Below are 27,573 nucleotides of genomic sequence, written 5' to 3' on the forward strand. Positions count from 1 at the left end.
CAATTCATCCTGCATTTGTTAAAGGATTTGCATCACCACCAACAAAAATCAGCGAAAATGAAATAAAATATTGGCGCGCTTTCTAAATCCCCCGAATGAATTCCTGATTTGTTTGTTGAGGGAAACATGTGCCCAGAAAGAAAATTTGCCGCCAACATTTAAAAAATTCAATAGTATTAATTTTTCCTTTGTGATGTTCGTAGTTGTTCTCTACATATCTTGAAGTGTGAGGAGGTCATAGAAATAAAACATGTAGAATGTTTTTATTTTGTGTATTTACTCTCCCAGCTGACTTTTTGCAAGAGGCAGGGTAGACCCTGGACTGGACGCCAGACAATTATAGGGTGCATAAAGAGTCACATTCACACCTTTTGTAAAATGTTGTGTCTTCAAATAACCTAACATGCATATTTTTGGAATATGGGAGAAAGCCGGAGTACTCAGAGAAAACCCACACAAGCACAGGGAGTATATGCAAACAGGAAGTTGGAACCAAACCCCGAATCTCCGCAATGTAAGACAGATGCGCTAAACACCCTGTTTCAAGACAGAATTAGCTTGTTATAAGCAATGGAAACACTGGGTAACCGGAAAGGTCAAATATAATCCATTCCAGGACACTGATTGACCTTCGTTCAATTAAAAAAATAAGTTAGATGAGGTGTCAGGTGAATCTCTTCACACAGCTTCCCTTGAGGTGTGCATTTTGCTCTTATCGCTGATGTGGACTTATTGTTGCTTTACCCACATTGCACGGAGCAGCCAAGAGAAAAATCACTTCAGTATGTTGCAATGTGTCCCAGTCTGATAATTGCCATACTATTTTTCCTCTCTGTCAGCACTGATGCCCTTTTGTGGTTGCCTGTTAATCGCTTAGATCCTCGCTAAAATAAAGTCTGACATGATACGCAATCTTGCTCACCACGTGATGGTGATTAGACCCAATTTTGTTCAAAAAATTCCCTCGTGATTTTGGCTAGTTTCCAAATCATACAACCTAAGAGGTGGAGTGGGATGGGCACAGTGCTCAGGGGGCCCTCTCAACAAAGAGGGGAACCATGCTCAAAAATTAAATACAGATCAATCATTCTAGTGATGAAAATGCTTCACTCCATTAACAAAATGTAGCACCAACAAAAATTTACGAGTTTCATGACATTGTACAAAACTATTTCGAAGAACAATTGTATTCCATTGAATTAACCATACAAACAAAAATTTTAATAAAAATCTCATAAGCAGAAAATATGGCACAGCAAAAGAAAACAATACTCGTCGGTAAAGTTCTGTTAAAAAAAAAAAAAAACCTACCTTTCCCAAAATAATGCATGATTATGCTACTAGCCCTCAATTGGCTGGCGACCAGTTCAGGGTGTACCCCGCCTCTCACCTGAAGATAGCTGAGATAGGCTCAGCACGCCTGCGATACTAGTGAGGATAAGCAGTATAGAAAATAGATGGATGGATATGCTACTACTATCCTCAGATAGGCACCACCCGGTGGAATAAACAAGGGGTGTGAAAACGTAAATAATCAAAGGAGCAAAGGGGCACATGAAAGGAAGATCAAAAAGTGGGGGCCCATGTGCCCACAGTGCCAACCTGGATCCTCTGCCTCTGCCTAGTGGGCATTCATATTTTGAGGTTCCACTTCAAGTCATCATCTGTATTTCATCATTTGGCGAATCAAGCAGTTCGAGACTGGGTGGTCCTGGTAATTCAGTCTTTCCGCCAAAGTTAGTGTTGGCCATAAAAGCCATATGAAAGGAACACACATTTAAAATTACTAATGCTGCAGGGGGAAAAACAAACAAACAACTGACTGGAGTCAAAACAAACTGTACTAGTTTTAAAACCTTTTATTGGTCCCCCCAAAGGGAAATTTAATTTTAATGGTAGATTCCTGGCGATATCAAAGGAGACCATTCAAAATGCTGTAGTGAGTGGTTTTGATGTTACATTAGCATAAAGCAGCAGGCATCTCAAACATCAATGCTAAACACATTTTTGATGTCAGCTCCTGAAATATTTAGGGCCGCTTTCTTGATAGGCCGTTTTGCATAGTTGGTCCGAAATCCACCGAGCACAGATATCCACTGAGATAATCATGTTAAGATCAATGCAAAAGGTAAGACATCACACGTGGACAGCGGTGCTGCGCTCGCTCCCACGCAAGATTCATTTCACTGTTGACACATTTTTAAAGCAATTTCATTTCCACATTTTTGGGAAAGTCTGTGACTAAACCATCAGTCTGAGCCACAGCAACAGAGAAATTGATTGGAATTAAAAAAATAAAAATAAAAAAAATCTGCAAAAATGTCAACGATTCCCTTTTTTTCCTGTCAATATGGGGTGCTGTGTGTACATTAATGAGGAAAAAAATGAACTTAAATTATTTTAGCAAATGGCTACAATATAACAAAAAGTGAAACATTTAAGGGGGTCTGAATACTTTCCGTACCCACTGTATTTGAAGTGCAATTCACTAAATGAAAAACCCATGAATAGAAATTATTATTTTTTGAATACTTTGAATAGCAACATGTGAACTTCTCTCTTTGCTCCCTCTCTCTGTGTGTCCTAAAAGGAAAAATGCCAGTAATGTTAATTGACTGCCACTCAGTAACCTATTCAGTACCACCTTGGCTTTAATATTATCACATGTACATGACACAACAACTAACTTCTCTCATTCCATTTCAAACAGGACAGTGGTACTGTCTGACCACCTGAAACGTTTACTAGCTAGAAAAATACGTCAACTAAGGCCTGGTACACGCATAAGGATTTTCAAATCTTAAAAGACTTTTCTTTTATTTGCTCCAGTGTGGCGTGTCGTGTCTTTAAAAGTTGGGCGTGGTCTTTGGCCTTCCGTCACAGGCCTTTGGCGAATCAAGTGCAATAGAGGGCGGGGCTACTTGTCATGGACACGTGTACCGGGAAGAAGGAAGTAAATTCTGCCAAGGGATAAGAAGTAAAATTGGAAGCTAGTAGGTGAGCTGTGTGCCTTTAAAGACAAAACTCACAATGATGTACATTTAGAGCTATAGCATGCGTTTTGGAGTAAGTGCCCATTGTCAGTAGTACGAGGAAGCCGATTTTTGACAGTATATAGTTATGATGTATAAAATATAACTTATTAGCTGATATTGATGTTTACTTTATATTTACCTACAAAGAATACATTACTTACAGTATACCGTGTGCTATACTTGTGCATTAGCGAAAGACTACATTATTGAAGCACACTGAATAGAGGATATTGTTTACCTTGTAAGAGTAGAAATATGAATGAAAACAAGACGTTGTTAAAAAAATTTAAGAAAATGGCACATGCAAATGGTAGCTTACGGTTTATGCTACACTTTATTTAGGCTAGTCTTGTCATGGTCAGCTGTCCCTTGATGCTGAAGCTCATTGTAATATACCTGTAGCAGCGTGAGATATATTTAGTATGCATCAGGCAAATGTGTGGATTTATTTTCAATAAGTCAGAAAGAGAAGGATTTTACCTCACAAAAAACATCTTTTGGGCTAACTATAGCAACTAACCTGCAGATAACACACTAATATAACATTTACTTTGATTTGTGGGTGGACATGGTCTTCTGTCAAAAATTTAATTTCATTTAATCGATACAACCGACAACGGTAAAAACTCTAAAACTAGTTTTGATGTTGTTGTTGATTCAGTAATCTTAATTAGATGTTCACTTGTGAGAGTCATTGTTGTAATCAGCACTAAATGAGTACAATTCAGTAGCTATTAAAATAAATTAAAATGGTATTTAGAGTATTCTCTTGAATCATTTGGATATCGGAGACTCCAATATCTGCTGATTGAGAAGCCATTATCCAATTGTAACTGGTTTGCCCATGGAAATGCAATTAAAAAAAAAAAAAGACAATAATATTGTAATCCACAGCAAACAGGGTTCACCCGCCTTTTAGTTCTGCTCTATGCAGAAACAAACAGACAAGCCACACCAAGCCTTAAAGGTATGTTGATTTAAGGTGAGTCGGGCCAACATCTTCGCAGTGTTTCGCATTAGGTATTTGTTCTCTGTGGGTACCAGTGACATAGTGCTGAGGTCTTAAAACTTTTGTTGCCTTTAATTGAGTGATCATGCTTGAAGCATCTTGTAGGCAGAGATTTTAATTTTTTTCCTTAAAAATGGGCACATATCTTAAGTGTGGTGTTTTGTTTTTTCTGTGTGTCCAGGTGTGGCACGATGATAGAAGGCTACTCCCCTGTAGCCCAGGCCCTGCTGGGGACTCTGTTTACCTGGGGTCTGACTGCTGCTGGGGCCGCCATGGTGTTCATTTTCTCTGGTCGACAGGTGGGTACAGTATTATTATCTGGCTCTCGCGATTTTATGTGCACGCCTTAACTTTTAAGTAAAGCAGGGTCCACGCATAAAAATAATAAAATGCGAGCGACCCTACACATAAAAAGGTAAAAATTGGCAAGTGTGTGCGTACTGTTCTTATAGTGCATAGTGTGCTGAAGCTGAGCAACACAACACATAAAAATATCGCTAGATACAAAATTGCAAGTCTCCGCCCCCAACCTCGATACCTATCTTAGTACCAAGGCTGACCTGTGAGGGGCAGCATGTTGCCGTAGGGTAGGGGTGTCAAACTCAAATTCACAGTGGGCCAAAATAAAAAAATTGGGACAACGCCGCGGGCCAAACTCAATATTTAATGAAAAATGACAGCGATGTGCATGTTTCCCTTCTCTGCAGAAATCTAGCGTTAAAGTTTATCATATGGCAACAAACTTAAATTTTGCTTAAACACCGAATCTGGAATAAACAAAGTTTAACATTATGGACAAATGAGAAATCAAATTTGCGATAAAAGACATCAGTGGTATTTGTTTGTTGTTTTGTCTTTAAATAGATAACATGAATTCTTCTGTCTCTCTATCTTCTATTTATTTATCTCCAACTACCTTTCTTTTTTCAAAGGCCAACAACAAAACAACCCAAAAAAATAAGAATGTCCTTCAATAAAAATCCAAACAAATTATTAACAGTCCCTGCCTAGAAGTTGATAAAAGGCATTGAAAAAACATGAATTAATTATTATTATTATAACATTAATGTTATATCCTTACAGCCACATTGCTCCGCACACGACAAACAGGTCTGTCTTTTACTTTAGTGAACAGATAATCTGCCTCCCACCTGACTTGGAAGTTAACTGTTTTTCATCTCTCGTTTGGCCATTTTTGGGAAGGGGAAGTGTAAATTTGCCCGCGGAGACTGGTAGCATAATTGCTAGCGACTGCAACAGAAAGAGAAGGGGCGCTCGCCGGTCTAGACTGATGGGCCAACACACTAGCAAAGCATTCTGGGATTTGTAATATTAGTGGCGCATATGCTATATACTGGCAGGCCAGCTTTAATACACATTTGATATGGTCTTGCGGGCCAAATATAATTACATTGCGGGCCAAATTTGGCCCCCAGGCCTGAGTTTGACATTTATGCCATAGGGTATCCAGACTGTGGGGAAAAAAAAAATACACTTACACAAAATTCACTTCAGAATAGGAGCACTTTGGCAAATAATGAACATTTCTTCAAAAAGAGGTTTCAAGGTGTTTAATAACACTCCCAGTTGAACTGCACTGTCAAACTAAACATCCAACTCGGACAAACAAAAACATAATGGGAAATGCGTATATAAGAAACCATTAAGCAACAGATATTTGAAGACAAATGGTACAGCAACACTTTTAGACATTCCCTGTAACAGTACTCACAGTCATATATTGTTTAGTACGAGCTGAGAGGAGCTGTGAGGTCTGTACTGTACAGACGGTCATGTACAGCAGTAGTCTCCCGGCCGCACGCCATTTGGTACTGGGCCGCGCTTCCTCTCCCCCTAATAAAAAATGAAAACAAAAAAATTAAGCTTCCAATTGGGAAGGTCAATGAGCCTTAAAACCTGATACATTGTGCCAGTTTTTCCGTTACTGATAATAATTTGACTGTGTTTTTCCCACAATTAGTATTTTTTTTTATTCCAAGAAGAAATTATATGCGCTAACAATGTGTAGAAATTCTGCTAATTGCAGCATGGTGGACACACAGTTGGCACAATTGGCCCACAGTCGATAGGTTCAGGTTTGAATCTCCTCTCAGGCCCTGCTGTGTGGAGTTTTCATGTTCAATCCATGCTTGCGTGTGTTTTCTCCGTGTATTTTCTCCCGCATTCCAAAGACATGTATGTTAGGTGAATTGAAGCCTCCAAATTGTCCATGGGTGTCATTGTGAGTGTGAATAGTTGCTTGTCTAATTGTTGCTGTGGCTGACTTGCGATCCTTCCAAGGTGTAGACCACCTCTCGCCCAAAGTTAGATAGGACAGGCTCCTACTCCCCTGTGACTGCAATGAGACCAAGTGGTAAAGAAAATGGATGGATGTAAATTCTACTTCTAATTTCTTGGCAAAAAAAAGACCCACGACAATGTACATAACATTACATGAAACTCTTTTCTGACAAGGCTATTTTAAATGTATAACATATTTTACAGTTTGTATTTATACACAGTGAGCATAAATGTAACTTCTTTTTAATCCCTCTTCTCTGCCCTTTACAGAAGCACATTTTGGATGGAAGTTTAGGTTTTGCAGCAGGGGTGAGTTCTCTATTCTCTTTACATGAAAGGGCAACTAAACCTGAGATGTCAAAACTTTCTGTTATATTTTAATTGTGCATCTTCTTTATTAGCTACTGTTTACTTAAATCTACAAAATATATATTAAAAGAATACTTTTAAAACATTGCACTTGCCCGCCATTTTTAGGTCTTTCACTCGTATAAGTGCGAATTAGCAATTCCTGCCCACTTTATTTATTAAGAAAACCATGCAGTTAATAAATGTTCAGCAACGGCCAGCTACTTGTTCAATTTTATTGCATGTACAACCCCAATTCCAGTGAAGTTGGGACGTTGTGTTAAACATAAAAACAGAATACAATGATTTGCAAATCATGTTCAACCTATATTTAATTGAATACACTACAAAGACAATTTATTTAATGTTCAAACTGATAAACTTTGTTTTTTAGCAAATAATCATTAGCTTAAAATTTTATGGCTGCAACACGTTCCAAAAAAACTGGGACAGGTGGCAAAAACGTTGAGGAATGCTCATCAAACACCTGTTTGGAACATCCCACAGGTGAACACGCTAATTGGGAACAGGTGGTTGCCAAGATTGGGTATAAAATGAGCTTCTCTGAATTGCTCAGTCATTCACAAGCAAAGATGGGGCGAGGTTCACCTCTTTGTGCATGAGAAAATAGTCGAACAGTTTAAGGACAATGTTCCTCAACGTACAATTTAAAGGAATTTAGGGATTTCATCATCTACGGTCCATAATATCATCAAAAGGTTCAGAGAATCTGGAAAAATCCCTGCATGTAAGCGGCAAGGCTGAAAACCAACATTGAATGCCTGTGACCTCGTGTCCAAATCTGAGACAATGGTCTTCAGTCGGAAAAGGGTGGCGTGCCTTTGTAATTTACATAATTAATGCCACCACACTTCAGTTGTACAGCCGGGTTCACGACCCTTGGCCTGCATGCTCCTTTTCCTGTGCTATCTTGTCCTGTCCTTCCCTCACAGGGTGTAGCACTGCAGCCCCATGTAACACTCATATTTAATGTTTCATTGTTGTAGATAATGTAATGATTTACTTCTCTCATCCTGTTTACAATTAGTGCTTTGTCTTTTGTCTTTGTTTCTCTCTCCCTTCTAGAAACTTTGTAATTTAAATGGGTGATTAAAGGGGAAAATGGACTTAATTGCTTGTATTCCATCCATCCATCAGTTTTCCGTTCAAATAGTTGTATCTCCGGAGGGCTTGACGACTCAATAAGTGTGAAATTACGCAGCCAAGTAAATGGTGGTGATGTTCTGTCTCCACGAGTTAGTTTTAAGTTGTGACAAAAAATAAATAAATAGAAATCTAAATATAAAATGTCTCTTTTGAAGCTTACGTTATTGTAATTTAACAAACATCATAAGAAACCCTTCAAAACATCAAAATAAACACAAAATAGTAAAAAAATTTACAATATTACACTTAGTGCTGGAGTTTCCTACAGTAATTTCTGCGGAGCACAATTTTCTCAGTTTCATCAAATATTTATCAGAAACCATAGGGTTTTTTTTTTTTTTTAATGTCAGAATTTCCTTGCAGTCACTTTTAAGACTAGTAAATGTGTATTTATGCGATTTATGCATGACAATTAAGGAAGTATACAGCCACTCACTGTACATCGTCTCGACAAATATTCCCAATATTTTGAATAAATCTTTAAAATAGAGACCCAATTTATGTTCAGCCCATAGTCCATGCGCACAGATCCCATCTCTTTCTCAAGAGATGCTCATTGATCTTGACTGACAGAAAGTACAAGGCTTAACTATTCACTTTCTACAAAGAAGCAGCATATAATACATGATTATACTGTCTTAAAGTCTTCCTTCAAGGCAGTAATGGTTAATTCTAAAACCATCCAATCCTTCCTCTTTTGTTTTTGCTGTTTGTAAATGCACAAAAGCCGAGTAAGAAAAGAAACCACAATAAGTCATTGTTTTACCCGTTAGCCTCTTTGATTATGGAGTATCATATCATAATTCACCTTGCTTATGGAAGGCAAGTTATCGTTAAAGGTACCATGTTTTTTGTTGTTCCTCTGTCTGGCTTTGGGAGGCTGAGTTTTTGCAAATTTGTATGGATGTCATTACCATCCCGGTCATCCCTGGAGCAGGCGCATAAATTTCATGTTAAAAAAAAAAAAAAAAAGAAAATGGTATACAATTGTCAACACCGCGCATCCTGATTCCGATCTGCAGCTATCCAATTTCATTAATTTTTCAAGACACATATTCGGACTGCCACTTGGGACCATTAAAAATAAGAATTGCCTCACATGGACCTTGTAGTGTAAATCTAAAATAATTTTTGGTACTAATACATGGCTCAATAGTGATACTTCTGCACTATTACAATTTTAAATAGCCTGTCTATGGCCAGCACTATTGCTTATTAATCTCTTGTTGACAAATGTTAACGGTGACGTATAGATTGAGGTTATTCATCAAAATAGGCAAAAGAGTTTCTTCCAGAGAGAGGTTTCAAAACTCTTAATTTGCTGGGGAAAGCTCCTAGTAGAGTTGATGCTCCCACTGCTACAGTGAATTACTCCTTCCAGTACAAATTCGATAGGATGTGCTGGTACTTGGGTTCATTTTCAAACTTGCATCTAACCTTTTTAATAAGTTAGTGTTATCATTTTTGTGGGGAAACTTAGATTGTAATTGCTAGCTGTGGTTCTTGTTCAATCATCCTGATTGTTGAATACTTGCTCAGATTACTTGTATGATAATGACAATAATGCCTGGCCGGTAATGAGAGAGTGGCTCTTAGTAAAATTTTAATTAACTTCTTATCCATTTTGCTTTTGATTACATCCTTGAATATGTACAATACACACCCATATACAGTATGTCATATAAGAATATAAAGTCTTGCAGTAATAAGTTTTTTCAGGGAGTGAAGCCCAATAACTAGGCTTGAACTCAATAAATTATTGATAAAAACTGTGACAGTCGGTTCCTTTAAAAAAACATCTGGTCGGCATAATCCAGTTTTACAGTGATTAATTTTAATAAGGAACTAAATTTTTCATGTGGTTCCTTGCATATTACATGTTATTTTGCAGTTTACATTTTTGGTAGCCGGTGGCAAAAAGAATGTTCCAATGCTGCTTATTTTGCTTTTGTCCCAGGGAAATTACTCTGCTTGGCCAAATAAGGTGTCACACTAGCATTTAATATTTAATCCACTTGCCATTAGGTTTGATTCCGAGAAGCTTATGCAACGTCATAACATTTATTTCCATCTAGAGTTTCATTAATCTTTGCCATGATGTTTTATTAAAAATTGGTGTGTCAGTGGGCATATAAAGTTTTCTTCAGCACACTATAAAGATTCACAACTGGATTAGGGTGTTGACTCTGTGATGGCCAATCACTGTGCAAAAATATTGTCTCATGCTCCCTGAACTACTCTTTCATGACTTGACCTCAATCATTCCTGCCATTGTCAGTTGGGAATGGCTTGATTACTCGTAATGTTGTAAATATAAACAGTGGCACTGCTAAGGTTAAACCCAATCTTTTGCAGGTCGCTGGTTGACCTCCACTTTGATCAGATTTCTGAACAATTTTTCCCAAAGGTAATAATGAATTGCAAGGTTAAACGGAAGCAACATGAAACGCTTAAGTAACATTTTCACATTCGTAACTGTCAAGTATAAAAATAAGTTAATCATTGTCCATATCCATCCATAGATCAAAATGTATTTTTTTTTACCGCTTATCATGTTCAGAGTCACTGGTGAGCCAAAGCCTATCTTAGCTCTCAATCAATCGCAAAGCACATAGATGAGCAGTCATTCACACTCACAGTCACACCTTTGGCCGATTTAGACTTTCCAATAGGGCTGGCTGCATGATGATGGCCAAAATAATTTCGATTATTATTACGATTATTTTGATCAATGATTGATTGATGATCATGATTACTAATCATAGTTATTCCTCATGTTAGGGAAAAATCTTTATTTTTATTGTGCTACTTTTTAACCAACGATATGTAACAGTTTTCAGTTCAAAATGAATCTTTAAATAAGAATAAATGATTGATAATAATTAAAACAAAATACATGTACTCAAAAAAATTTTAATTTTAGCAAGGGCTAGGTGAATTAATGTTATGACAACTTAATGGAAGCAAATAGAGTTATTGCATAGAAGGCAATACATTAGGCTGCGAGCACTTACTTTTCATTTGAAAATCCTCATCGTCAATATAGTGAATTCTCAAGGACGGTATGGCTCTGTTTTTCTGCTTGACCATTGGTCAGTCGTGCATGGTCTCAAACAGCAAAAAAACCTGAGAGTTGGGATTGCCCTCTCTATTTACTTACAGCGTTTTTTCATTGGGTCTGGCCAGCTGAAAAGTTTAACTCAAGGTAGTCGCTACAACAATTGTAAAGTGTCTTACCGTGATACTCTGCCTCTCTGCCAATGTGCTGCAAGGGAGAACTTTAAAATAAAAGCTTTGTATCGTACTACATTGGACATCAATGCCATTTTAAGCTTTTATTTTGAAGTTGGCCCCAGAGCATGGTGCCGGCCCCTAATGAAGCCATATATTTGCACCCAGGTGGCTGGCTGACAAGGTTGTGGGCACGTCTACAAATTAAGCACTTTTCATTTGCAGCAGTGCCTGTACTTATAATGTAAAAAATCACCAACTATCAGGCTCATTTCATCATGGCAGCCAAAATCAAGATCACGAATAAAATGTGATTAATTGTGCAGCCCTACTTTGCAATGACCGTAACATTCATGTTTTTTAAAAATGTGATAGAACACAATAAAACACTTGGTCTTGTGGCCAAGGTGAGTTTGTGTATCTCCATCCAGCCATCCATTTTCTACCGCTTATCTGGGTCGGGTCGCGGGGGCAGTAGCTTTAGCAGGGACGCCCAGACTTCCCTCTCCCCAGCCACTTCATCCAGCTCTTCCGGGGGGATACCGAGGCGTTCCCAGGCCAGCCGAAAGATGTAGTCTCTCCAGCGTGTTCTGGGTCGTCCCCGGGGTCTCCTCCTGGTCTGACGTGCCCGGAACACCTCACCAGGGAGGCCTCTGGGAGGCATCCGAATCAGATGCCCCAGCCACCTCATCTTGCTCATCTCGATGTGTAGGAGCGGTCGGCCACCTCAGCAATGGAGGCGCGGAACATGGTCCACTCGGACTCGATGTCCCCAGAAGTCCAATAACAGAACACCGCTCGGGTTCTGATCGGGGGGGCCGTTCCTCCCAGTCACGCCCTTCCAGGTCTCACTGTCATTGCCCACGTGAACATTGAAGTCCCCAAGCAGAACGATGGAGTCCCCAGTGGGAGCGCTCTCCAGCACGCCCTCCAAGGACTCCAAAAAGGGTGGGTACTCTGAACTGCTGTTTGGTGCATAGGCACAAACAACAGTCAGGACCCGTTCCCCCCACCCGAAGGCGGAGGGAGGCTACCCTCTTGTCCACCGGGGTGAACCCCAACGTACAAGCGCCAAGCCGGGGGGCAATAAGTATATCCACACCTGCTCGGCGCCTCTCACCGTGGGCAACTCCAGAGTGGAAGCGAGTCCAACCCCTCTCGAGAGGACTGGTACCAGAGCCCAAGCTGTGCGTGGAGGCGAGTCCGACTATATCTAGTCGGAACTTCTCGACCTCACACACCAGCTCGGGCTCCTTCCCTGCCATAGAGGTGAGATTCCACGTCCCGAGAGCCAGCTTCTGTAGCCGGGGATCGGATCGCCAAGGTCCCCGCCTTCGGCCACCGCCCAGCTCACACTGCACCCGACCCCAATGGCCCCTCCCACAGGTGGTGAGCCCATGGGAAGGGGGACCCACGTTACCCTTTCAGGCAGTGCCCGGCCAGGCCCCATGGGTGCAGGCACTCGCCTTCGAGCCCCACCACCAGGCCTGGCTCCAGTGGGGGGCCCCGGTGATGCGCGTCCGGGCAAGGGAAAACCAAGTCCATCGTTTGTCGTCATCATAAGTGGTCTTTGAGCCGTGCTTTGTCTGGTCCCTCACCTAGGACCTGTTTGTCATGGGTGACCCTGCCAGGGGCATAAAGCCCCAGACAACTGCTTTAAAGCTCCTCGGATCATTGGGACACACAAACCCCTCCACCACGATAAGGTGACGGCTCAAGGAGGGGTTTGTGTATCTGACTTTTTAAATTTAGTTGGCTATGACTTACTTATAATACGTAATAGACACAACTTGGAGATGGTCTGTAGTGTGGGGGGAGCTATTGTGTTCCCTGGCATCTCACACACTCTGCCTACAACTCAACTGAAACTAATTAATGTGTTTAATTTGCCTACAGTGCCAGGGGTGGCATATCTGTTTACAACAGTTAATGTTGAAAGGAAGGGAAGGAGTGAGAGGGAGGAAGAGAAAGAGACAGTCTCTGTCGCAAACACACTGCAGTATGAAAGTGAATGAACGCTTGTGTGTTTTGATACAAGCAATTGATAACTAAATTATTTGTTGACAGAAAACTAATATTGTCAAACATTTATTGAGAGTCAATATACATGTGACCATGATAGACCGTGAGAAAACTAGAATACAGAGGGGGAAAAAAGGTCTGTTGTAGCCACTTGGAACCCAACGTAAACGGAGACAGCAACAACAGACGATAGTGATGATAGAGACTTGCTACTTTGAATGTGAGTCTGCATACTTTTATTTTGTTATTTATTTAAAATATACTTTTTACTTTACCCATTTTACATTGTTGTTCTTTTCCTAGCAGTCCTTCAGGCCGGTCCAATGAAAAGCTAAATGAACAGAGTTAATTCACTGACAGCCAAGGATTAGTTGTTTAGAACACCGCCTACCACATAATTGGGAATCCCGGTTCATACCCACTGCTGTGGTGTCCTTGAGCAAGACATAGAGAGCTAAAAAAAAATAATAAAAATGCACAAGTTGCCCCTGCTCCCATGGACTCTACTACTCATGACTATAGGTGCCATGTCCTTTTTGAGTTTGTGTTACAAAAAGCCAAGAAAAAGTATACACTTGCCCAAGAAAGCATTTGATGCTTGCTGAAATGGTCTTCTGGCCACTTAAGGTGCCAGGATATTATCAGGGCTTCTGTTTGAGATTCAAATGCCAAAGCTTTGTGCGACACATTTTTCGCCCAAAGTTTCAAACTTCTGAATTGTATTACAGAGAAACCAACACAAATGGAGGACCAGTTAACTTTTGTAGGACTGACTTTTTTTTTTAACATTTCTTGTGCTTTGATTGCATTGTTCCTTAAAGAGTTCAGACACAATAGCCCTGCGACAAATACTGTGGGACTTTTAAGCGTGCAAAATAAAAAACGTTACAAACTCCTCATCGGAAACCGACTGAAACATTTAGCCTCTGTGGTATTTTTAGACAAACAGGGAACAAAATTGTCTTCCAAGGAAACATTTGACTTAATATAATTGCCACTTCATAGTTGAGATATCGTTTCTGGATGAAAACAAACCAACACTAATTCGTTGCCATTTTGTTGAATGCATCAATTAAAAAGGTACTCGTCACGGTGAAAGTGCTTCCAAGGCTTTTATAGCTTGTGCGTGTTGACCATTCACTTGCATTCAAACCACTCAAAACAAACCTGCTTGATTTAATGCCTATCAAGCAATTGTGCCAGACAGGAACTATATTTACGTTAGACAAATCAATGCCTGCTACCAGACTTGGCACAAATCCTACTTCTTGCCCCCTGTGCTTGGGTGTTTATTCAAGAGTGTGCACAGTGGAAGCCATTTGATCAATTGGGCCACTCGATGCTCCAGAGACACTGACCAACTAAACAAAATGTACACATGCAGTGCTGTCAAAAAGCTTTGCTTTAAATTGTAATTCAATATAATTTCAATTTTAAATTACCTTCAGGACTATAACAAGAATAAAAGTATGAATCTATCTTGACCATGATTGGAGGTTTTTCCACCATTATGTTGAATTAACATCAACTTCAAGAGTCAATACATTGGGTTAACAAGTATTTATATGTAAAATGAAGGGCTGCATTGTATTTGTCCTTGTTTACAGGTAGACCTGAGGACATTGTAAATGTAAAGTACAGTGTGTATGGAAAGTATTCAGACCAATTTTTTTTATATTGCAGCCTTTTGCTAAAATAATTAAAGTTCCTTTTTTTCCTCATTAATGTACACACAGCATCCCATATTGACAGAAAAAAAACGGAATTGTTGCGATTTTTTCAGATTTATTAAAAAAGAAAACCTGAACTATCACACAGCCATAAGTATTCAGACCCTTTGCTCAATATTTAGTAGAAGCACCCTTTTGAGCTAATACAGCCATGAGTCTTTTTGGGAATGATGAAACATGTTTTCACACCTGGATTTGGGGATCCTCTGCCCTTCCTCCTTGCAGATCCTCTCCAGTTCTGTCAGGGTGGATGGTGAATGTTGGTGAGCAGCCATTTTCTGGTCTTTCCAGAGATGCTCAATTGGGTTTAAGTCAGGGCTCTAGCTTGGCCAGTCAAAAACAGTCACAGAGTTGTTCTGTAGCCACACCTTCGGTATTTTAGCTGTGTGCTTAGGGTCATTTTCTTTTTTAAAGGCGAACCTTCGGCCCAGTCTGAGGTTCTGAGCACTCTGGAGAAGGTTTTCGTCCAGGATATTCCTGTACTTGGCCGCATTCATCTTTCCTTTGATTGCAAACAGTCTCCCTGTCCCTGCAGCTGAAGAACACACCCACAGCATGATACTGCCACCACAATGCTTCACTGTTGGGACTGTATTGGACAGGTGATGAGCAGTGCCTGGTTTTCTCCACACATGCCACTTAGAATTAAGGCCAACAATTTCTAACTTGGTCTCGTCAGACCATAGAATCTTATTTCTCATCATCTTGGAATCCTTCAGGTGTTTTTTTAGCAAACTCCATGCAGGCTTTCATGTGTCTTGCACTGAGTAGAGGCTTCCATCGGGCCACTCTGCTATAAAGCCCCGACTGGTGGAGGGCTGCAGTGATGGTTGACTTTCTAGAACTGCATCTCTGGAGCTCAGCCACAATAATCTTTGGGTTCTATTTTACCTCTCTCACCAAGGGTCTTCTCCCCCAATTGCTCAGTTTGGGCGGACGGCCAGCTCTAGGAAGGGTTCTGATCGTCCCAAACGTCTTAAATTTCAGGATTATGGAGGCCACTGTGCTTTTAGGAACCTTAAGTGCAGCAAAATTATTTTTGTAACCTTGGCCAGATAGGTGCCTTGCCACAACTCTGTCTCTGAGCTCCACAGGCAGTTCCTTTGACCTCATGATTCTCATTTCCTCTGACATGCACTGTGGGCTGTAAGGTCTTATATAGACAGGTGTCTGGCTTTCCTAATCAAGTCCAATCAGTATGATCAAACACAGCTGGACTCCAATGAAGGTGAAGATCCATTTTAAGGATGATCAGAAGAAATGGACAGCACCCGAGTTGAATATACGAATGTCACAGCAAAGGGTCTGAATACTTATGGCTGTGTGATTTTTCAGTTTTTCTTTTTCAATAAATCAGCAAAAATTTCAACAATTATGTTTTTTTCTGTCAATACGGGGTGCTGTGTGTACATTAATGAGGAAAAAACTGAACTCAAATGATTTTAACAAATGGCTGCAATATAACAAAGTGAAAATTTTAAGGGGTTTGGGTCTGAAAACTTTCCGTACCTACTGTATGTTTACAGAAGATTGAGGGAGGAAAGGTAACATGCAGAGGATTGGATGAATAAAGCAGTGAGCTCTATTGGCGTTTGAATAAAATATGTGATGAGTTAAAGTGAGATACACTGACTCGTAATATTTTTAATGGATTACATATCAAAGAGAAAAACTAATGACTATTTTGCTCTGATAAGGGAATGTATGCTGCTAGAAATGAGGTGTCACACTTGTAACAAAATGTTCTAAGTTTCAGCCAAATTTGTATCTTGGCATTCTCTCTTCGCATGTCTCATTTTGCTTTACTTGAAACCATTCCAGTGTGTACACTGCCTCTCACCCAAAGTCAGCTGGAATAGGCTTCAGCTCACCCATGACCCAAATGAGGTCAAGTGGTATAGAAAACAGATGCTGTTGTAGGAACAAAAATTCATTACCATAATATGCTATAAAGGTTTGCTGAATTACCCAGTGTATTTTAGTCTTAAAATATCAAAAATCTTGAAGTACAGTCTCAGAGACAACCGCGCCATAGTGGTCAGTATGGACATTCATTCGACAACCTAGCCTTTATTAACTAGAGGGTAAATGAATGATCAATTAATTGATAAAATACTACTTTTAAAGAAATTGCAGAATTTCTCTGACTTCATTTTTAAATGCCACTGTGCCTGCAGAAATTGCCATTTCATCGTTGTATCAACAGTGCCTATGCTGGCTGCAGCATGTAATGCTCTCTGTTTTTACTCAGTTGCTTCCAGATGGGATTAATCAACAATCTAATCTGAACAATCGATTGCTTCCAGATGCGATTAATCAACAATCTAATCTGAAAAATCATCTGTTATGCCCATGTTTAATTGTTAAGACACAAGGAGAAGTCATGTGATTACCAAAGGAAGTAGCCTTCATTTTGTGGCACACCTGAATGGATGGATGCTCTTTTCGTGACCAAAGTATTGCATGACCCCAACATTTTATAGGGTTGCGCTGGGTTGCTGTATGTTGTATTTTACATATTTTACATAAAAATATACATCCCTGCAATAAATGTGGAGAGAAATGCCACTTTACAGAAAAAGAATGATTATTTTTGCATAATTATCTAAAATGTTTTAGGTTACACCTGAAATGAAGACTTAATTAAACTCATGCTCATATATTGTAGTATATTTTTCATGTACTATTTTGCTTTTTGCATCATAAACATGGAAAAGGCATATGGTTTAGTTTGAAATTTCACTGAAATTCTTTCTATGCAGACTGATATACACACCTTCAGATTTGGGTTTGCACAGTTAGGTGAGTCTTTTTGCCGTGACTGCATTAATCAGCCACTTCTGCGCTCTTTGACTTGTTGCTAATTAACATTTAGATTACCACTGTGGCTCAGTTGGCATGAAAAGTGCTGCTATTCTTCAGACTACTTGTCTGAGCCACCCAGGAAAAACTCTTACCATGTCAGAATTTGACCCAAAAACTGTAGAAAACGGTTCAGCAGCTGAAACCATCAACGAGCTGTCTTGACTCAATACCATCTGACTTTTCCAAAGCTATTGCGAAGTCTGATTTGACTGATTTGCATCAACTAATCAATTGCTCACTTCAGTCAGGCAAGTTTCCTAAAGCTCTTAAAGTAGCTGCCATTAAGCCTCTGCTAAAAAATAGAGCGCTGGATGCTTCCATGTTAGCAATCTATAGACCCATCTCAAATCTCCCTTTCATAGCCAAGATTGTTGAGAAAGTTCTTTTTAATCAACGCCGCAATTTCTTGAACTTCAATGGACTTTTTGACAAATTTCAATCAGGGTTCCGAACTCATCACAGTACAGAATCTGCTCTTATCAAAGTGCTAAATGAAATAAGGTTGAATATTGACTCAGGAAAGGTGTCAATTCTGGTCTTGTTGGACCTCAGTGCGGCTTTTGATACGGTAGATCATAATATACTGCTGAACAGGTTGGAAACGTGGGTAGGACTAAATGGAACGGTCCTTAAATGATTCATCGTCCTACCTGGAGGAAAGGAGTTATTTTGTAACCATTGGAAGTGTTCAATCTCATCGAATGGCAATGACCTATGAGGTCCCTCAAGGGTCAGTTCTTGGACCCCTCCTGTTCAGCCTGTATATGCTACCCTTGGGTCAAATTCTTCATAACTTTAATTTTGAATATCATAGCTATGCAGATGACACACAGTTATATCAAGCAGTGTCTCCAGATGACTACAGTCAATTGAGGTGTTGTGCCACTGTCTAAAACAGATAAATATCTGGATGAGGCAACATTTTCTTCAATTAAACCACAACAAAACTGAGATAATTGTTTTTGGCAATAAAGAGAAGAGAATTTCTGTTAGTAAATACCTGGAGTCACTCTCTTTAAAAACCAAAGACCAAGTCTGAAACCTTGGTGTTCTGATAGATTCCGATCTGACTTTCAACAGTCATATCAAGTCAATTACTAAAACTGCCTTTTACCATCTGAAGAACATATCCAGAGTGAAGGCTTGCATTGTCAAGCAGACCAGGAGAAGCTCATCCATGCTTTTATCTCAAGTAGACTTGACTATTGTAATGTTCTTCTGAGTGGACTCCCTAAAAAGAACATTAAACAGCTGCAGCTCATTCAGAATGCTGCAGCTCGGGTTCTGACCAGAACAAAGAGATCAGAGCATATTACACCAGTTCTAAAGTCTTTACACTGGCTTCCAGTCAGCTTTAGAATAGATTTTAAAGTTCTGCTACTGGTCTATAAATCACTAAAAGGTTTAAGTGCTGAATACATGAATGAAATGCTAATGGAATATAAACCTAGTAGGGGTCTGGGATCGACAGACTCAGGTAAAATAGTGGAGCACAGAGTCCAAAGCAAACATGGTGAAGCAGCATTTGGCTATTATGCTGCACAAAAATGGAATAAGTTGCCAACAGAAGTGACATCAGCCCCATGTGTGCATGCTTTTAAGTCCAGGTTAAAAAACTCTTCTTTTTCCCCATGCTTTTTAGAGCATTTACACTTAAATATTTCTTGCACTGTATGCTTTTTTAATTGTTTTTATTTTATTTGTTCTCTCTTTGTTTTAAATGTTTATAAGCTGTTTTTTTTCTTTGTTTTTAAATGCTTTTAATCATGTAAAGCACATTGAGTTACCTTGTGTATGAAATGCGCTATATAAATAAATTTGCTTTGCTTTGCTTTGAGGTCCTGGACGTGGGTTGACTTCCAGGTTGTTGTCATTTAAAAAATGTTCCATCCATGTAATGCAAAGTGAATTATTTAGTTCTAGACATTACCAAAAATATTTTAGGAAACATTCTATTCGAACTGTTATGCACGTATAAAGAGACATTAACCACTGTAAAATAAAACTAAAATCAAGTTAAACTGCTCACCTGAGATGGTAAAGTCATTTTCATGCTCGTCATTATTCATTTATCTTTCGGCTACATATTATTTTGATTCGCATCTGATTAGGAGAAATGTGTAATTGGGGATCAGAGGATTGAAAAATATATATATTTAAAAAAAAAATCAAGATCAATATATGACTGTTTAGTAGTGAAAGAGTATTTACTTGTGCAATATGAAAATAACGTAAGTCAGTAGGAGTAAATGACTGTGTAGCTTAAGACATCCTCTTATCAGGAAGACTTCTGAAAAATGCTTCAATTTGCAAGGGAACATGAAGATTGGGTCACACAATGTCATGGTCTGATGAGTCTGCATTGACCTTGTTCAGCAGGAACACCAGGTTAAAAAGGGAGGTGGATGAAGTGGTGCAGTGTTGGATCAAACATGACCGTGGTTACCATACAAACCCTTTTACGATCTGAGTTTGCTTCAGTTGGTCTGTATTGGTTCAGCAATGTTACGTGTGAATACCGTGAATTATCAAGTTTGTCCTCATCACTAAATTATTTTATTTTGATTACACAAGAAAATTCTAAGATAACAATGCCAGGATTCCAAATTTGTTGGATAGGGTTCCATGATGGATGGATGGATGTGAAAGAAAGCCTGTTACCACCAGTCCAGAAGCTTTTAATGTTTTGCGATAATATGCAACTCTCACTAAATAATTGCATTGCAGAAGGTTATTACAAGTACTGTATATAAGATGTGGCACCTTACATTTTAGGCATCCTTGCCAGAATAACCTCTTCCAAAAACAATAAAAAGCAGAAGAAAAAAAAAATGAAGAACTGAAGCTGCCAGTGATCGCAATATGTCAGATGAATCATTCAGTCCGATACAAGTTTGTATTGTTTTCATTTAGCCAAAGAATCAGATTCTCAAATATTGCAGCTATTATAAATGTTACTTTCTTGCAAAAGTCTAATCTGCCTTTCATGTTCTTGTTTGTAGCAGTGCTTTTCACATTGTAAATCTGGAGGGTTTACAACATTCACAAGGGTGTCTTGTTTGTATATTTTGACAGTAATACATTTTCAAGGTAATTTATTACTTTTATTATTTATTACTTTTTGTTACTCTTGTAAAGTCCTTTTTTTCCCCACGAAGGAATGAATTCTGTGATTATCCACTTTAGTTGTATAGGCCTATTTTTGCATCATGTACATACTAAGACCTATGTTTTAAACACTGTAAACATCACTACAGTTATTATTATTATTATTCTTTTTTTTTTTTTTTTTTTTTACAATTCAGCAACGTTAGAATGAATGTTTACCAATTAACAAGACAGACATACTGGCTACTTTGAATCTAAATTTTACCCAAAAAGATAAAACATTTTTGTCAATAAACATGGCATCGGTGAGGAGTCAAATTGGAGGAAGCAGTGGTCTTTGAGGCAACACTTACACAGTTGTTTTTAGTTTTGTTTTCTTTGGGTAACCATTGTTGTTGGAAATTATTCACATCACATCTCAACAAGGCCCCCTACTGCTGTGCTTGGTCTTTATCCGTAAGCTAGCAGGAGATGGCCAGCAATACGGATGAAATATGGAAGGCTCAGTGCTTATCTTTATAGTCACATGACTTGCACTCGACTCAGACTCGAGCCCAATTCATGATTACTTGAGGCTCGACTTGACTGGGTTACAAGATTTGCAAATCGAATTGGACTTGAACAGCAATGATTCGTGACTTCACTTGGACTTAAACCCAATGACTTGAAAAGCTACTTTGACCAAAACACTGAGAAACCAAAATCTGTAGCTTCTATTTCTACAGGTACATGTGTCATTTAATGTTATACTACAGGAAAATATGAAAAGTGACAACATAATACTGCATATCTTTATAAGGTCAAAGTGTACCACGCTATTATTGCTATCGTTAATTCTTATATCTTTAGACAGTTAACACCTTGATAGGCACGCTCTTGTAAAGGAATTGACCAAGAGGTAATTCTTTCACACACTACCTAAAGTAATTCTTTCGTGGGGGGGAAAAAAGTGCAACATAAGCAATAAATGTGAAATTGCTTATGTTTCATTAAAATGTTAAATTTGGGGATCCTGTGCCATTCCCCCTTGCAGATCCTCTCCAGTTCTGTCAGGTTGGATGGTGAATGTTGGTGGGCAGCCATTTTCAGGTCTTTCCAGAGATGCTCAATTGGGTTTAAGTCAGGGCTCTGGCTGGGCCATTCAAAAACAGTCACGGAGTTGTTCTGAAGCCACTCCTTTGGTATTTTAGCTGTGTGCTTAGGGTCATTGTCATTTTTGAAGGTGAACCTTCGGCCCAGTCTGAGGTTCTGAGCACTCTGGAGAAGGTTTTTGTCCAGGATATCCCTGTACTTGGCCGCATTCATCTTTTCTTCGATTGCAACCAGTCTCCCTGTCCCTGCAGCTGAAAAACACCCCCACAGCATAATGCTGGCACCACCATGCTTCACTGTTGGGACTGTATTGGACAGGTGATGAGCAGTGCCTGGTTTTCTCCACACATGCAACTTAGAATTAAGGCCAACAATTTCTATCTTGTCTTATCAGACCAGAGAATAAGATTCTCACAATCTTGGAGTCCTTCAGGTGTTTTTTAGCAAACTCCATGCGGGCTTTCATGTGTCTTGCACTGAGGAGAGGCTTTCCGTCGGGCCACTCTGCCAAAAAGACCCGACTGATGGAGGGCTGCAGTGATGGTTGACTTTATAGAACTTTCTCCCATCTCCCGACTGCATCTCTGGAGCTCAGCCACAGTGATCTTTGGGTTCTTCTCTACCTCTCTCACCAAGGCTCTTCTCCCCCAATTGCTCTGTTTAGCTGGACGGCCAGCTGTAGGAAGGGTTCTGGTCGTCCCAAACGTCTTTCATTTAAGGATTATGGAGGCCACTGTATGTCATTAAATTTTGTAATCCGAACCATCAAAATCCTTTCAATTTAAATTCTTTGATTTCCAATCAATTATTTGTAAAGACTATAGTCTCGTCATATTTTTGTTGTTTTTTTACTTTGTCTTATTGTTCTTACTTAGGTGATGTTGGCTGCTTCCTATTGGTCATTGCTGGCGCCAGCGATCGACATGGCGGAGGGTTCTGGGAAGTATGGCTCATTTGCTTTTCTGCCTGTGGCCCTTGGCTTCACATTCGGCGCTGCTTTTGTTTACTTCGCTGACGTGGCCTTGCCCTTCATGGTAAGAATCTCATAACAGATGCATGCACTCAGAATGAATGAAAAGGTACACATCTGCAGCACATGTAAAACAAAACCAACACCTACTATTACCTTTTGTCAGTGTTGATTATTAAATGATTATGATTTCTATAAATGGGTGAAGTCTTTGCATTTTTTGTTGTAATGTTTTTCACGTTTACTGGCACAGTTAACTTATTGACTGTACACACCAGGATTGTTTTCTGAATCTCAGGCCTGTGAATGATTGTGAATTGCTCTTTAACAGATGTTGTCACAGCAGGCATGATAGCAAGCTGCGCACATGGAAAAACACATGTTGAGGTTCCCATTATTAATAGATAAAATGTGCCCCATGTTGTATACAAGCATCCTTGCTTGATATCTGTTTGGATATCATCCAGCTCCTCTGCAGTTTTGCTCTCATCCAGAAAAACACTCAACAGATCTGCATCCACTTGTTGTACAAATGTTCATTAATATGGCATGAATGCAAAAGAGGCAACTAAATTTTGACTATGGAGAAAATTTGTCATCAATCCATTTTATTTGGGGTGGGGGGGCTTGTTGCCATAAGTATTTTTCCATATACATGTTAATTAAAAGCATAATTGTTTTTTTCTTTTCTTTTTTTTTTTTTAGAAAATACCATGAAGTAAATTGCACGTTTTGTTGTAGTTTTGACTGTGCATACACATGCTCACACACAGCAACATCAGAAATTGCAGAATTTTCATTTTATTTTGTATTTTTTTTTATTTTTAATTGATGTTCATGCTGTGGTTAAACAATCAGAAGTTACTCAGTCCTTGAGTAATTTTTTCACAGTGTACTTTTTACTCTTACTCAAGTAATTTTTTGGAGGACTACGTTTTACTTTTACTTGAGTCACATTATTGTCAAGTAACAGTATTCTTACTTGAGTACAATATTTGTCTACTCTACCCACCTCTGGAGCGGACATCCTCTATTGCTACTCTTACGAGTTGAGCCGCTAATACATCTTGTATTAATTAGGAAACGCGCCTACATTTATCCAATTAGTTTACGGATGTTAAAGTTAAATGTATTAAGCAACGGAGCGGTGTTAGGTATTTTGTCACAACACAGAATGAACTAACTTAAAATTTAGCAATGGCCAATAAAAACAGAAAATATTGTACTTAATATTTTCCTGGAGGATGCATTTGGGATTAGCCTTTGAAGTTGGTAATAGTGAAAATGAAGTGAAACAGACAATGATTGTAGTCAATTATTTTCCAGAATGAGAGTGCTTAAAGAGGAGGATGCTAATCATGTGGCACAGCTAGAAGCAGGCATCAGGTGCAGGTGGACATGGGCTTGGTTCAAGTAGGAGGCCAAAACAAAAAAGCAAAGAAATGAGGCAAATTTAATTTTAATCCTAAATTTGAACATCAACACGTACTTGAGCGGTGTAAATAAATGTTTTTCTGCGTGAAGAAAATTTGTTTATTTTGCCTTATTGTACTCTTCAGACGGTGAGGGATGCCGTCAAGCTGAAGGAGTAGTCCTATCGGGCCTTTTTGTCCTGTGGGGCTCCTAAGGCAGCTGATGGGTATTGCCTGGCCAAGCGGAATGCAGCTTTGGTGGTCGCTGAAGCAAAAACTCGGGCATGGGAGGAGTTCGGTGAGGCCATGGAGAAAGACTTCCGGACGCTTCGAGGAAATTCTGGTCCACCATCCGGCATCTCAGGAGGGGGAAGCAGTGCACCATCAACACTGTGTATAGTGGGGATGGGGCGCTGCTGACCTCGACTCGGGACGTTGTGAGTCGGTGGGGAGAATACTTCGAAGACCTCCTCAATTCCACCGACACGCCTTCCCATGAGGGAGCAGAGTCTGGGTTCTCTGAGGCGGGCTCTCCTATCTCTGGGGTTGAGGTCACCGAGGTGGTTAAAAAGCTCCTCGGTGGAAAGGCCCCGGGAGTGGATGAGATTCGCCCGGAGTTCCTCAAGGCTCTGGATGTTGTAGGGCTGTCCTGGTTAACACCCCTCTGCAACATCACATGGACATCGGGGACAGTGCCTCTGGATTGGCAGACTGGGGTGGTGGTCCCCCTTTTTAAGAAGGGGGACCGGAGGGTGTGTTCCAACTACAGGGGGATGACACTCCTCAGCCTCCCTGGTAAGGTCTATTCAGGGGTGATGGAGAGGAGGGTCCGTCGGGAAGTCGAATCTCAGATTCAGGAGGAGCAGTGTGGTTTTTGTCCTGGCCGTGGAACAGTGGACCAGACTTGGCAGGGTCCTCGAAGGTGCAAGGGAGTTCTCCCAAACAGTCTACATGTGTTTTGTGGACTCTGAGAAGGCGTTTGACCGTGCCCCTCGGGGGGTCCTGTGGGGAGTGCTTCGGGAGTATGGGGTACCGAACCCCCTGATACGGGCTGTTCGGTCCCTGTACGACCGGAGTCAGAGTTTGGTCCGCATATCCGGCAGTAAGTCGGACTCGTTTCCGGTGAGGGTTGGACTCCGCCAAGGCTGCCCTTTGTCACCGATTCTGTTCATAAATCTTATGGACAGAACTTCGAGGCGCATAGATGGGTTCCGGTTTAGTGGCCTCAGTATTGCATCTCTGCTTTTTGCAGATGATGTGGTTCTGTTGGCTTTTCTTTTATGGACAGAATTTCTAGGTGTAGCCAAGGCGTAGAGGGGGTCCGGTTTAGTGGCCTCAGTATTGCATCTCTGCTTTTTGCAGATGATGTGGTTCTGTTGGCTTTTCTTTTATGGACAGAATTTCTAGGTGTAGCCAAGGCGTAGAGGGGGTCCGGTTTGGTGGCCTCAGTATTGCATCTCTGCTTTTTTCAGATGATGTGCTTCTGGTGGCTTCATCAAGCCGTGACCTCCAACTCTCACTGGAGCAGTTTGCAGCTGAGTGTGAAGCGGCTGGGATGAGAATCAGCACCTCCAAATCGGAGACCGTGGTCCTCAGTCGGAAAAGGGTGGCGTGCCCTCTCCAGGTCGGGGATGAGATCCTGCCCCAAGTGGAGGAGTTCAAGTATCTTGGGGTCTTGTTCACGAGTGAGGGAAGAATGGAACGCGAGATCGACAGGCGGATCGGTGGAGCGTCTGCAGTGATGCGGACTTTGTATCGATCCGTTGTGGTAAAGAAGGAGCTAAGCAGTAAGGCCAAGCTCGCAATTTACTGGTCGTCTACGTTCCTATCCTCACCTATGGTCACGAGCTGTGGATTGTGGCCGGATACAAGCGGCCAAAATGAGTTTCCTCCGCAGGGTGTCCGGGCTCTCCCTTAGAGATAGGGTGAGAAGCTTGGTCATTCGGGTGGATCTCAGAGTAGAGCCGCTGCTCCTCCACATTGAGAGGAGTCAGATGAGGTGGCTGGGGCATCTGATTCGGATTCCTCCCAGGCGCCTCCGTGGTGAGTTGTTACGGGCAGGTCCCACCGGGAGGAGACCCCGGGGACGACCCAGGACACGCTGGAGAGACTACATCCTTCGGCTGGCCTGGGAACGCCTCGGGATCCCCCCGGAAGCGCTGGATGAAGTGACTGGGGAGAGGGAAGTCTGGGCGTCCCTGCTGAAGCTACTGCCCCCGCGACGCGACCTCGGATAAGCGGTAGAAAATGGATGGATGGATGGATGGATACTCTTCAGAGTCTTCTAAATTGTTTAATTTTATGTTAAAATCAAAAACATTATCTACGGGATCCCAGGGGATCCCCCCAGACCCCCCTATAATGTTTTTTTTTGTCACCTTTTTCATGCCTTTGGTATTTGCATGTCTGTATTTTTCATTAATCCCTGAAACATTAGGCTCATTTTAATGATTATAAATAACCATTTAAAAGCCAGTTTTAGTAATTTAAATAGATTGTTTTAATTTCAAAAAACATTATTATTTTCTATATTATATATTGCATGGTCTTGCACATTTTCAAATTGTTGCACATTTGAAAATGTGCAACAAAAATAAATTTGACCGCGGTAGTACTGTATTTAAAAAAAAAAAATGTAGTTACAAATAGAGTACTCCTCTGGACACCTTTGTGGCAAAAAGTCTCTGCCATTAAAACCAGTTTTTTAAAATCTCCCTCATTGCAGTATAAAATCGTGCATTTTGTAATGCCAGCATTTAATCTACAAGAAAAGGAGGGATATTTGACAGCTTTAGTGTTTGTGTGTGTTTTGACCAGATTGCACCATTTTGCCATTGTAGGACAGCTCATGAAATTATTCAATTTTTACCAGTTATTTTGTGTGTCTGTCTATGTCTGTGTCATGTCCTGTAATGTCTTTTCCAGTCCTGTCCGCAACCATGCACTTATCATTTTGGGGGAAAAAAAGAGCATGTTTTGATGGTTGTTTACCTGTGTCTTTGTAAAGGTGCTGGAGTGAAAATGTGGCCTCCTGCCTTTGTTGTATTCAAAACAGAAACAACATTTAGTGTGTTTATGCACCTGGCTGCTTTTAGAGTAAAGATAAACAATTAGCTTGGCTGAGATGTCATTTTATTAGTTAGCAGAGATGGAGAAAGACCTGGACCAAAGTGAAGCAACATTTAAAACATATTACAGTGCAAAGGAGTGCACACTAATCTAATCGCAGCCTGTGAGATGACCAGAGTTGGAGACCAGTGTTCAGGGCCACCGTGTCCCGCAA

The 27,573-nt window shown here is 40.3% G+C and overlaps 1 protein-coding gene across 5 annotated transcripts in view; it reads left to right on the plus strand.

Annotated features, from left to right (window-relative positions):
• The first annotated feature begins 2,931 nt into the window (after positions 1–2,931).
• LOC133469206 (zinc transporter ZIP11-like) overlaps positions 2,932–27,573 on the plus strand; it is an 85,215-nt gene continuing 60,573 nt past the window's right edge. For 2 of the 5 annotated variants that reach the window (XM_061755985.1, XM_061755987.1), the window contains exons 1-4: positions 2,932–2,997; positions 4,226–4,343; positions 6,616–6,654; positions 22,784–22,942. In XM_061755985.1, the coding sequence (XP_061611969.1) occupies positions 4,236–4,343; positions 6,616–6,654; positions 22,784–22,942 (306 nt within the window). In that variant the 5' untranslated portion in view covers positions 2,932–2,997; positions 4,226–4,235. Of the gene's footprint in view, positions 2,998–3,045; positions 3,067–4,225; positions 4,344–6,615; positions 6,655–22,783; positions 22,943–27,573 lie in introns of those variants that run through there. The other 3 variants (XM_061755988.1, XM_061755989.1, XM_061755986.1) reach the window with 2 other exon arrangements.

The sequence above is a fragment of the Phyllopteryx taeniolatus genome, chromosome 19, assembly GCF_024500385.1.
Source record: "Phyllopteryx taeniolatus isolate TA_2022b chromosome 19, UOR_Ptae_1.2, whole genome shotgun sequence".
NCBI classification, from domain to species: domain Eukaryota; kingdom Metazoa; phylum Chordata; class Actinopteri; order Syngnathiformes; family Syngnathidae; genus Phyllopteryx; species Phyllopteryx taeniolatus.